This window comes from Macaca thibetana, chromosome 4 (genome assembly GCF_024542745.1).
Source record: "Macaca thibetana thibetana isolate TM-01 chromosome 4, ASM2454274v1, whole genome shotgun sequence".
NCBI classification, from domain to species: domain Eukaryota; kingdom Metazoa; phylum Chordata; class Mammalia; order Primates; family Cercopithecidae; genus Macaca; species Macaca thibetana.
In genome coordinates, this window is record NC_065581.1 from 16,319,653 (window position 1) to 16,330,936 (window position 11,284).

The window sequence follows — 11,284 nt, forward strand, 5'->3', positions numbered from 1 at the left end:
AAAAAATAAAAATTAAAAAATGTTCAGACAATAACCCTGATAGTGACAAAGGAAAACGTTAGGACAGTGTTCTTAGCAACAAGGTTTCATAGCAACCCAAAGAATGTCATGAAAAATGGGATTTAACCTCATCCAAATCATAAATCCTATCTGTGGAAGGGAATCTACAGACCCTCCAGTGATTCCAGCTGCTTATTTTAAGGTTGAGGGGACTGAGGCTCTAGGAGGGAATGACAAGGTCACAGTCCTCCAATCGGGGGCAGAACAGGGAGAACACAGTGCCTCTGCTAACTAGTGTTGTCACTTACCCTGTAGTGTAAGGATCTTCGGCCAAGGGCATTTTTACGATTGGTTTTTGAGTTGAATCTACTTAATACAGGTGGTGGTCCATCTTGGACTCTTTTGTGTTGCCTCACACATGCTCTCTGTACACAGAGAGAGCCGAACACACTTTAAGGTGGCTGGTTGTTGAGAAGGTGCCTTGTAGATCCCAGTTCCTGGCTTTGGACCACACTCAGCTCAGTCTCCTTTGGGTGGCATTCCCTCTTCCACTGTCTCTCAGTCAGTGTAGCCATACCCGTGCCAGGACTCAATGGAGTGAGAGGGACCATGTCAGGGAAGGATGCAAGAGTGTCCCGAAATGAAAATGGCTGGGAACCCCCTCAAAGCGTTCTTTCAGTGGGTCTGTGCTCTGCGCTCCTGCTGTTGACATCTGCTCCTTTGCAGCTGCCGAGGAGGTGCTGTGCTCCTGAATTGTGGTCATCAAGAATCCTGGCTGGACACCAGTTATCCTCTGTCTCGTTAAAATTATGGCAGGAGGACCAGGGAGTCACATTCGTGTTAGGAACCCCAAAAGGGAGGGTCTTCAGAGGTTGCTGCCACGTAGGAAGGTCGCGTTGTGCTTTGCTTCCCTGAGTGCCAGAAAAGCGTGCCTTTCCGTCATGCTGAACGGAAGGGGCTGTAACGCCAGTGCAAAACCCAGAGTGCTCTGCCAATGTTTAAATGACCAAATCGAAGGTATCAGGACCACTTTCAGGGGTTCCTATGTTTCCTCCTCCTAATTAGGATTTGCCAGGCTCCCCTCCTCCTTCATCCTATTACTTAATACATCTGTACCCGGCTACTGTCTTGTTCTGTTCTAAATGTAAACCCTCAGTAGGATTACTCAGGGGAGGTTGTAGCAGTTTCTTAGTTAATAGGCAGTGAAGAATCCCTCTGCACAGTGATCCATGAACAAGATGGGGAATGATAACTATTTTTATTATTTCTCCCACATGTTCTTTTTACTTTCTTGACAGCTAATCATTCAGCATCTACCATGTGCCATGCACTTGGGATAAACATAGAGCCGGCCCTGGGCCTGTTCCAGCATAGCCCACAAAGACAGGCAGCTTCTGTACCTCTGTCTCTTGTGCCTGTCCTGGAAATGTGCTGTCATTCGGTGATTAGTCTGGCAGAGTGTTTACTCTGGAAGTCTAATGCGTAGCACTGTGGTGGTGCGGGTAGAGTATCACATGACTTCCATGACACCGGGGCTTCTTTCCTTGAAGCTGTCTCTAGTGTAGGCGCTTCAGTCTGTTCTGAGGCCCTTTCCTGATGTATAAGCACAGGGAATGTCAGAGTGCGGAGAGCTTCATATACAGACCAGACACCTGAGGGGGCATCATAGAGGAGTCATAGCATTAAGCACAAGATTAGATAACATGCTTTCTAAGATACTGCCCCCTTTTTGTTTTTTGAGATAGAGTCTCCCTCTGTTGCCCTGTTGCCCAGGCTGGAGTGCAATGGCATGCTCTCAGATCACTGCAACCTCTACCTCCCGGGTTCAAGCAATTTCTGGCTAAGTTTTGTATTTTTAGTAGAAATGGGGTTTTATCATGTTGGCCAGGCTGGTCTTGAACTCCTGATCTCAAGTGATCCACCCACCTCGGCCTCCCAAAGTGCTAGGATTACAGGCGTGAGCCACCGCGCCTGGCGGAATACTGCCCAATTCTTAATGTTTCTCTGATTCTAAGAGAGTTAGATCTGAGGAAGGTGCTCCTAGTTAGCCATTAAAACCATTCAGCATGGTCCAGTATATAGGACACTAGCCTTCAGTAGGCTGCGTTTGTTTCTCCCAGTGTCGCATGGCCCTGTCTCCCTGCATGGAAGCCTGCCTTTTTCCAGGAGATAGACAGGAGAGGTCCAGCCTTTCTCTTGGCTATAGCTGTGGGGGAGGGGGATGAACTGGGCAAGCACTTGGATTTTTTGAGAGTCTGTTTCCCCTGAGCTCTTTTCTCTGCTACTCCCTTTTATCCCCACCGTCGGCATTTAGGAGCTGGAGCAGATTTTGTCATGCTGGGAGGAATGTTTTCAGGTCATACGGAGTGTGCTGGAGAAGTGATTGAGAGGAACGGACGGAAGCTCAAGCTCTTCTACGGGATGAGCTCTGACACGGCCATGAAGAAGCACGCAGGAGGAGTTGCTGAGTACAGGTGAGGAAGTGGCCCCGAAGCTCACTCTCGAGGCCTGGCCTTGCTCTTGTTTCTTACGGAGATGGGATGGAAGCAGGTCTGAACAGCAGCTGTGTGTATATTAACGTACTGTGGGAAGGGGTTCTTTTAAAAGAGGACTTTGTATCCAGTTAGCATTTGCAGTGTTTGGGGTTCCCAAAAGCAAGTACAGAGAAGCAGTGTTTGGGGACTGGTTGGAAGTGTGACCAGGGGTATATGTGAGTGGGTACCAGTCCTGAAGGGAATACTCCAGACCTCTGGGGGTGGGTGGAATTATTGCCTTGTCCTTCCAGTAGAGCCTGTGCTGAGCTATCCCTGTAAGCTTAGATCTCTGGCTTGAAAAGAGTTCAGAATGAAAGGATTGAGTTGAAGAATGGCTCTCCTTTTGCACAGAAAGCCATAGGTGTGATCTAGACTGCTGCATGGTGGCCCGGCCTTTCCTGAAGAATGCTGCATACAGCTCATACTGCGTCTCACCTGCCTCCAGGCTCTGAGAGTTGACACATCAGCATTTTCAGCCATTTAGTTGTGTCATCCACTGTAGAAGTGGGGCTTACTTCTGCTGATGTGTGTTTATTTTGTATTTTTTTTTTTTTTTTTTTTTTTTTTTTTGTGGAGGAGTCATGCTCTGTCGCCCAGGCTGGAGTGCAATGGCATGATCTCAGCTCACTGTAACTTCCGCCTCCCGGGTTCAAGTGATTCTCCTGCCTCAGCCTCCCGAGTAGCTGGGATTATAGGTGCCTGCCATCATGCCCAGCTAATTTTTGTGTTTTTAGTAAAGATGGGGTTTCGTCATGTTGGCCAGGCTGGTCTCGAACTCCTGACTTCAAGTGATCCACCCACCTCGGCCTCCCAAAGTGCTGGGATTATAGGCATGAGCCACCGCGCCCGGCTCCTGATGTGTGTTTTTAATCCATGGTCTCCAAAGATACCTGGGTCTTTTCCTGATTCACTTCCATTTTAACTGTCTGCGTGTGTGTTTTAAGAACCTGATGATGGGGCTAGGCACAGTGGCTCATGCCTGTAATCCCAGTGCTTCCGGAAGCCAAGGTTGGAGGACTGCTTGAGCCCAGGAGTTCCAGTTAAGCCTAGGCAACATAGCAAGACCCTGTCTCTACAAAAAAATTTAGCTGGGTGTGGTGTCACGTGACTGTACTCCCAGCAACTCAGGAGGCAGGAAGATGGCTTAAGCCCAGGAGTTGGAGGCTGCAGTGAGCTGTGATCGTGCCACTATGCTCCAGCCTGGGCAACAGAGTGATACCCTCCCAAAAAAAAAAAAAGAAAAAAGAAAAAGAACCTGATGACGGTATACTCACTGCCTCACCATGCTCCATAGAGCCTACTGTTATTCTCATCAGGATTAGTGCCGACAACAAGCTATACAAAACGGGGGCAGGACCAAAGGTCCTCCATCCACAGAGGGAAGCTGGCTGTGAATCGGCTGGTTGCTTTTCTCCAGGAAACCTCAGGCTTCTCCCTCCAGTTTTCAGACTCTATCCCGTGCTGGAGTGGAAACCTAAGCCCTCCCTGGCTGACACCCTTTATTTCTTACCACTCATTCCACACCCAGAGGGTCATTTTGAGGACCTGGGATTCAGATGTATTATATAAGGTTCATATCAAGCTAGCAGCAAAATCTCAGAACTCCACTGAGATTTGTAGGTAGGGGGATTGGGGGGTGGGGTGTATTCTACCAGAGTTCTGTTCTTCCGTGGGGTTCTAGCAGACTTACTTCAGTTCTCATTCACCTCAGTCTCTTTCTCTTTTGGTGGTGAACCCCAATAAAGATATTATAATATGGGAAAAGCAGGATGGGAAAGATCGATGGGGACTGCGCCAATCAGAAATGAGAGATGCACTTCTGCCAGGTAGTCCCCGAAGCCCTCTTTCCCCCACGCGGTCCCTGATAGATGAGGAGGTTGCACGGTTGGGTAAGGAGGAGGCACTAAGCTGGACCTATGGCCAAGAAGCTTCGTGCTTTACCAGCAACTGTTGTCATCATCCAAGGGCCTGCATGTGTCTCCTCTGTGCCAGAATGTAAGTGGAGCTTTCATGGGTGAGCAGCAGCTAGGTGCTTTGCCTGGAGTACCTTTTTCACCCTCGTGGCTGCATCTTTTTTGGGTTCTAAAAACAATTATAGAATCGGGAAGGCCAGAGCAGGCTATGGCACAAACAGAAGCCAGAGAGCTGAAAGAAAAACCATCTCCTGTAATTTCAGCAGTGTTTAGATATAACAGAAAAAAAAAAAAAAAAAAAAGATTCAGCAGTAGCAAGACTGTATTCTGGAAGTGGATTCAAATCTTTAACCAGGAAGAAAATTGCTGAGAAAATTAGAACCTTAATCCGAAGGCTGCAGCCTGAGCCTTGCAGGCTGTACCTGTCCTGCCTTTCTGTTTCTGAGTCTCAGTCTCTCTCTCTCTCTCTCTCTCTCTTTCTCTCTCTCTCTCTCTCTCTCTCTCTCTGTCTCTCTCTCGCGCAGTTTTCAGCCTCATGACCATGATCTCATCATGAGAATGCTTCCTGACTTTCACAAATTACTTATGGCACAGTTATGTACACACTGCTGGTTCTTTCCCTATCATTTCATTCTCATGCTGTCCCCGGGAATGAAGTACCTTCATTTTACAGATGAGCAGACTTAAGCATCAGCAAAAAATGAGCTCTAGATTCACACCAGTGAGAATCTAGAAATTTCCAACAAGCTCCAGGAAGGCCATGGAAATATCTTACGAAAACGAAATGTCAGTCATTGCAGGCACATGTGTACAGACACCTGTCTGGGGTCACAGAGTGCTGAGCCCTGAACTGTCCTGGGTATGGCCAGTGACTTTGGCTTCCTGAGCTTGGGGCTCTACACTGGCTGATGGTTTAAGTAGCTAGATTTTACCCAAGGGTAGTCCTGCCTGTTCAGCGACCAAGAGTTAACCCCCTTTTGAAATTCTAGGTAAGGAATGTCTGGTCAAGAGATGCTCTTCAAGGCAGGTGGATCACCTAAGGTCAGGAGTTCGAGACCAGCCTGGCCAACATGGTGAAACCCCATCTCTACTAAAAATACTAAAATTAGCTGGGAGTGGTGGCAGGCACCTGTAATCCCAGCTACTCAGAAGGCTGAGGCAGGATAATTGCTTGAACCCAGGAGGCAGAGGTTGCAGTGAGCCGAGATTGTGCCACTGCATTCCAGTCTGGGCGACAAATGCAAAACTTCATCTCAAAAAAAAAAAAAAAAGAGAGAGAGATGCTCTGATGCTTTTTTTCAACAGCTGAAGAGAATGGCTACAGAAGGTTCCAGAATTTGGGTACTTGTTAGAACTTGCATGGCCCTTAGATGAGAACTAGAGTTTTGCCTAGATTTCAGATTTCCTTCTGGTAATACACACATGTGTAATATACACACATTCTGGTAATATATACATGTGTCTGGACCACATCCCCATTTTGCAGTAAGGGGACATGACCTGTGTTACCCAAGTAACAATCAAGCAGTGTTACATGGTGGCCTTGTGAAGAGGGACATGGGCTCAGTGGGGACAGTGAAATGTTGCTTAGTGTTCACGCCATAGGCCAGACCTTCTGAATTTCTAAATACTTCTCTGAAAATGTGAAAGATACTATCCAAAGCCTGGAAGCCTCCGGTGCTAAGACAGGTCTCGGTTCTCCTCTGATTCCACCTTGCTTGGACCCACACATGTGCAGGGCGATAGGTGTAGTGACCTGTAAGAACAGGGAGGCAAACTGGGGGTGGCTGGTGTACCCAGCAAAGCAGAAAGACAGGCAGGCTATCAGAATGGAGCCACTTTAATGAAATCACCTTGCTGGTGATTTCCACGTAAGCTAGTAGGACCTGAGTTACCCATTTTATGTCCTCGTCCTGGTCGTCCCCCTTGAAGACACGTGGTTTCTGATCTTAGAGCAGGCAGGAGGTGAAGCTCTGGACTTTCCCTGTTGTTGATCAGGAGGGCAGGAGGCTGTTTCCAGGGGGAATCTGCCAGGGCCATTCTGGGGACATTTTGGGCTCCTGGTTGTTGGGAAGTTGGTGTGCGTGTTGAGGTAGAATAGAAAGGTAAAGGTGGTTTCTGTTAGGGGCAGAGGGGAGCACGTTGCTGGAGAGAATGGCACAAAGCGGGGTGGTATGGGTCCCCAACTCCTTCAAGTGCTACTCACCAGGACTTCCCTCTCCCCAGCGTGCAGGGCAGCCAGCAATGAGCCCGTGCCCTTCGGGTGGGAGGAATGTGTTCGTCTGAGATGCTGGTGATCACGCTGGCACTTGGTAGAAATGTGGGGATGGGGTCAGAGGGTGGGGTCTGGTTTTCTGAGTGCCTTGGGGGCTGCAGAAAGTGCTGGAGCTGGGAATAATTCTAACTGGGCTCTTAAGGGCATGGGGGTGGGGAACTAGATAAAAAGAAAACTAATTTTGTCTTCCAGAGCCTCTGAGGGTAAGACTGTGGAAGTGCCTTACAAAGGAGATGTGGAAAACACTATCCTGGATATTCTCGGGGGACTGAGGTCCACGTGCACCTACGTGGGGGCCGCCAAACTCAAGGAGCTCAGCAGGAGGGCAACGTTCATCCGGGTGACCCAGCAGCACAACACCGTGTTCAGCTAACCCCGGGAATGAAACGGCGTCTGGCTCGAGTGGAAGCATCCAAACCTGCTTTTCCCATCTCCCTCCTACTCTGTTCCGTCAGAGCTTCTGGCTGCTCCCGAATGGTGGAATGCTGTGTCCTCTCTCCAATCTCCTGCTGCCTGGAGGCTTCGGGGCTCTCCCGCCTGCCTTCTCGGGGCCCAGACACAAGGCACCGATTGGGCCAACATCAGAGCCCTGCTGCCCAGAACTCACAACCTCATTGTTCAAACCAACCCTCGCACCTTTCTTTTTCTCTTTCTCTCTCCCTTTGTTTTTCTTTCTTTTTTAAAAGAAGATGGTTTCACTTTAATATAATGCTGTTAAGACTTGATAGAGTTGCTGGAGTTTGTACTTGCAGGAGTCAAGTTGAATGGTTTGGGATTTGTTTTGCTGTCTTCCTGGATGGGCCGGTGGCAAGCCACTCCTGGTGATTAGCAGACAAGTCACCTTAGGAGGGGCAAGGAGAGGAGGACGGTGCGGGAGCCGGGGGAGGACAGTCCGGAGTCAGAGTAACTGGCATCCCCCATCTCTAGCTTTTGGTTGTTGCAAAAGAACGAAAGCAATTAACTGGACAGATGTAACATGAATTGTTTTCCCAGCTGATACTCACAAAGTTGGGCCAATGTGTTTTCCCCGCAAGTTTCATTACACGTGCTTTTCAGGGTCAAGTCATCTGTTGCTATCAGTTTGCTGTCGCTTTTAGGAAGCTGTCCCTGTCCTGGCTTCTCATTTCGTTTTGTTCTCCTCCATCTTTTTTTCCCCCCTTCTCAGTCCCAACTTGTCTGTCTTTGAAATTCCACAGGATGTTTTATGGGAAGGTTGTCTCCCAAGAAATTAGCAGATGGAGTCACACTGAAAAAGAGCCAAAGCTCTTCGATCAGTGGCATCCTAAAAGGCATTGGTTTGAGACATGAGTTAGAGCCATTCCCTCGGTGTGCCAGTGAATCCTTTCCCCGGGGGAAGGACCACAGGGCACTACTGTATACGGGTCAGTTAACGGGCTGGGAACAATGACATTGTCTTGGAGAACTGGCCTCTGCAGCTGACCTGCAGCAGCCCACCAGGATGCCTGTTTAAATAGTGAACACAGAAGAAGTGATGACCGGCCACTTACCTTTGGCGTATTGAGTTCCAGGCCTGGAAAGCATATGTAGAGCAGGATGTTTTACTTTACTTTTTAAGGCTGAAGAGCAGGTACACAAGTCAGTTTTCTTTGGAAAGGCAAGCAGTGACCCTGGAGTAGAGAAGATCCACAGGGTGCTGCTGTGCCAGGGTGAATGAATGGCCTGATTGTCCATGGTGACTGACGGCATGAGAAGGGTCCAACCAGAACTGTCACACTGGGATAATACAGGTCCACTGCTGGTCCTTTAAGAATACATTTATAAATCCAGCCAGCAGTGTTGACTCCAATGCAATACTTTCCCCTGCTAAATCCATTAAGAATTTTTTTTTTTTTTTTTTTTGAGGCAGGGTCTCACTTGTGTCACCCAGGCTGGAGTGCAGTGGCAGGATCACAGCTCACCACAGCCTCTACCTCCCGGGCTCAGGTGATCTGCTGACCTCAGCCTGCCTGCCACCATGCCCAGCTAATTTTTGTATTTTTTGTAGACAGGGTTTCACCATGTTGCCCAGACTGGTCTCAAACTCCAGGGCTCAAGCCATCCACCTACCTCGACCTCCCCAAAGTGCAAGGATTATAGATGTGAGCCACTGTGCCCGGCCCATTAAGAATAATTCTTGGACCTATAGAAACACAAGGGCTGCACTTTGGAGACGGGAGGGCCAAGAGGCTGTTTAACATGGAGCAAGACGTGGGGCTTGGCTGCAGGCTCCCCACCATGCTCTCTGTGGTCCTGTCTGTGTGAGGTATGAGGCTCTCACGCTGGTCCTGTGGAAGGTGTGTTTTACACGCATCTTCAAATGTTAGTTTCTAACAGACTATTGCAAAATAAGGGAGAGGTGAAGGAGAGGACATCTTAAAGAAATCTATTAAAAATGGACCAGCAGTAGTAAGGGAGCTTCTTTCAGAATAGAGTGGTCAGGGAGGATGACACCCAGCTGTCGGCTTGCAGCACCCTGAGGGCTGTGTCCCTTGTAGGAACACGTGCTGCTTTACCCATCTTCTGTAAAAACTTTGCAGACTGGCCCTTTGTTTCCACAAACTAAAAGCAGATTCTTAGCAATCCAAGACTGAGTAGTTACGAAGTCAAAAACTCCTCAGGACCATTTTGAAACAGAGGCTTCAGAAAGAGAACTTTTTTTTTTTTTTTTTTTTTTTTTTTTTGAGACCAAATCTTGCTCTGTCACCCAGGCGGAGTGCAGTGGCACAATCTTGGCTCATTGCAACCTCCGCCTTGCAGGTTCAAGCGATTCTCGTGCCTCAGCCTCCAGAGTAGCTGGAATTACAGGTGCCTGCCACCACGTCCAGCTAATTTTTGTGTTTTTAGTTTTAGTAGAGACGGGATTTTGCCATGTTACCCAGGTGGTCTCAAACTCCTGGGCTCACGTGATCCACCCACCTTGGCCTCCCAAAGTGCTGGGATTACAGGTGTGAGCCACTGCACCTGGCCCATAAAGAGAACTTGTAAGGCTCCATCACCCCTTGCCTTAGCAGGTTCATCTTTGCCTCTGAGAGGAATGGGACTGGGGGAGCCCACACCGGAGTGTCCCTTGGACCAGGTGTCCTACACGACCTGGACATGAAACATAACAGCCTTGCTGCCGACCCACTGGGCTTCCTGTGCCGGCGCTGGGGGAGGAGGAGGAGAGCCAGTGAACTCGATGCCATTCACCTTGGGCTGCTCTGGCTGCTCCATCTGAGGGCTCTGGCAATGCTTTTGATGGTTTCAAGGCCTGCCCCACTGCAGCACCTGAAGCTATGGTTCCCCCGAATTGATTTCACCAGCTGAGGTAAGTAGCCCAGCCACTGGACCCCAAACTTGTCAGAACAAACAGCATCTCACACAAAAAGGGAAGGCAGAGATGCAGTCTGCTTTGCCAGGTTTGCCCACAGCACACGGGCACATTTGCCCGGGCTACTCTAGAGGACCTGGGGCAGGCCTGCTATCCTGAGCTACACCTACGCAGCTCTGGTTTGCTGTGCGTCCTTTCACATACTTATTATATAATGTGTCAGGACCTCAACTATTAAGTAATCAGAGGAGAGTCCAAAACACCATCCCAAGAAGATAGTTCCTCCTTGGCTAAGTGAAAATGAATTTAACCCCAAGCGTTCTGCCATCCCTGTGTCACCTTCAGGCTGGACTTGAGGTGGGTGCTGGACTTGAGGTGGCTTCCACCTGGAAGCCACGGGTTCTTGAGGAATTACTTTCTGGCACAACTGCTAAGCTACATCTTTCCAAGACGGCCCAGTGCAAAGCTGTACTGTGATACTTTTGAGGTAAACGGGGTTCCTCCACATGCTGAGAGACCTGCTCAAAGAGTTGGGTATTTTTTGCTTTTGAGGCAGAGTTTTGCTCTGTTGCCCAGGTTGGAGCACAGCGGTATGATTATGGCTCACTGCAGCCTCGACCTCCTGGCCCCACGTGATCCTCTCACCTCAGTCCCCCAAGTAGCTGGGACAACAGGCATGTGCCACCACACCCGGTTAATTTCATTTTTTGTAGAGATGAGGTCTTACGATGTTGCCCAGGCTGGTCTTGAACTCCTGGGCTCAAGCAGACCTCCTGCCTCGGCCTCTCTAAGTGTTGGGATTATGGGCGTGAGCCACTGTGCCCAGCCTGCTCGCTGAATTTCTAATGAGCTTGAATTACAGGAAATAAAAATAAATTTTCCACTTTCAGACCACTAACCAGTTTAGAGCAAATCTGTAAAGAGTGTATAGATTATGCCACATGAGCCCATGAAGCTACCACATGCTTAAAGACAAATATACCTCTTGTGAACAGCAGTGTTCAGCTAGGAGGCATAAACATGAACTGAAGAAAGCAAGACATCAGGTATGGCTGTGTGCCTTTTATCTTAGAACCTCATTTCACACATACTCTTCACCCCAAAACATTAGCAGCGAAGGCAATGCCTCACGTCACACCTCCCCACCTCCGACCTACCCAGGGAGAACTTGTGAGCGGGAGTCAGTGAGGAGGAGGAATTAGCACTCTTTTCCTCTTCTTTGAGGACCCAACAGAAGGCAAAGACACACATC

General features: G+C 48.9%; 1 protein-coding gene across 2 annotated transcripts in view; it reads left to right on the forward strand.

Annotated features, from left to right (window-relative positions):
• GMPR (guanosine monophosphate reductase) overlaps window positions 1-7,445 on the forward strand; it is a 48,173-nt gene extending 40,728 nt beyond the window's left edge. For both annotated transcript variants that reach the window (XM_050788043.1, XM_050788044.1), the window contains exons 8-9: window positions 2,315-2,474; window positions 6,915-7,445. In XM_050788043.1, coding sequence (XP_050644000.1) covers window positions 2,315-2,474; window positions 6,915-7,095 — 341 coding nt within the window. In that variant the 3' untranslated portion in view covers window positions 7,096-7,445. The remainder of the gene's footprint in view (window positions 1-2,314; window positions 2,475-6,914) is intronic.
• The last annotated feature ends 3,839 nt before the right edge of the window (window positions 7,446-11,284 follow it).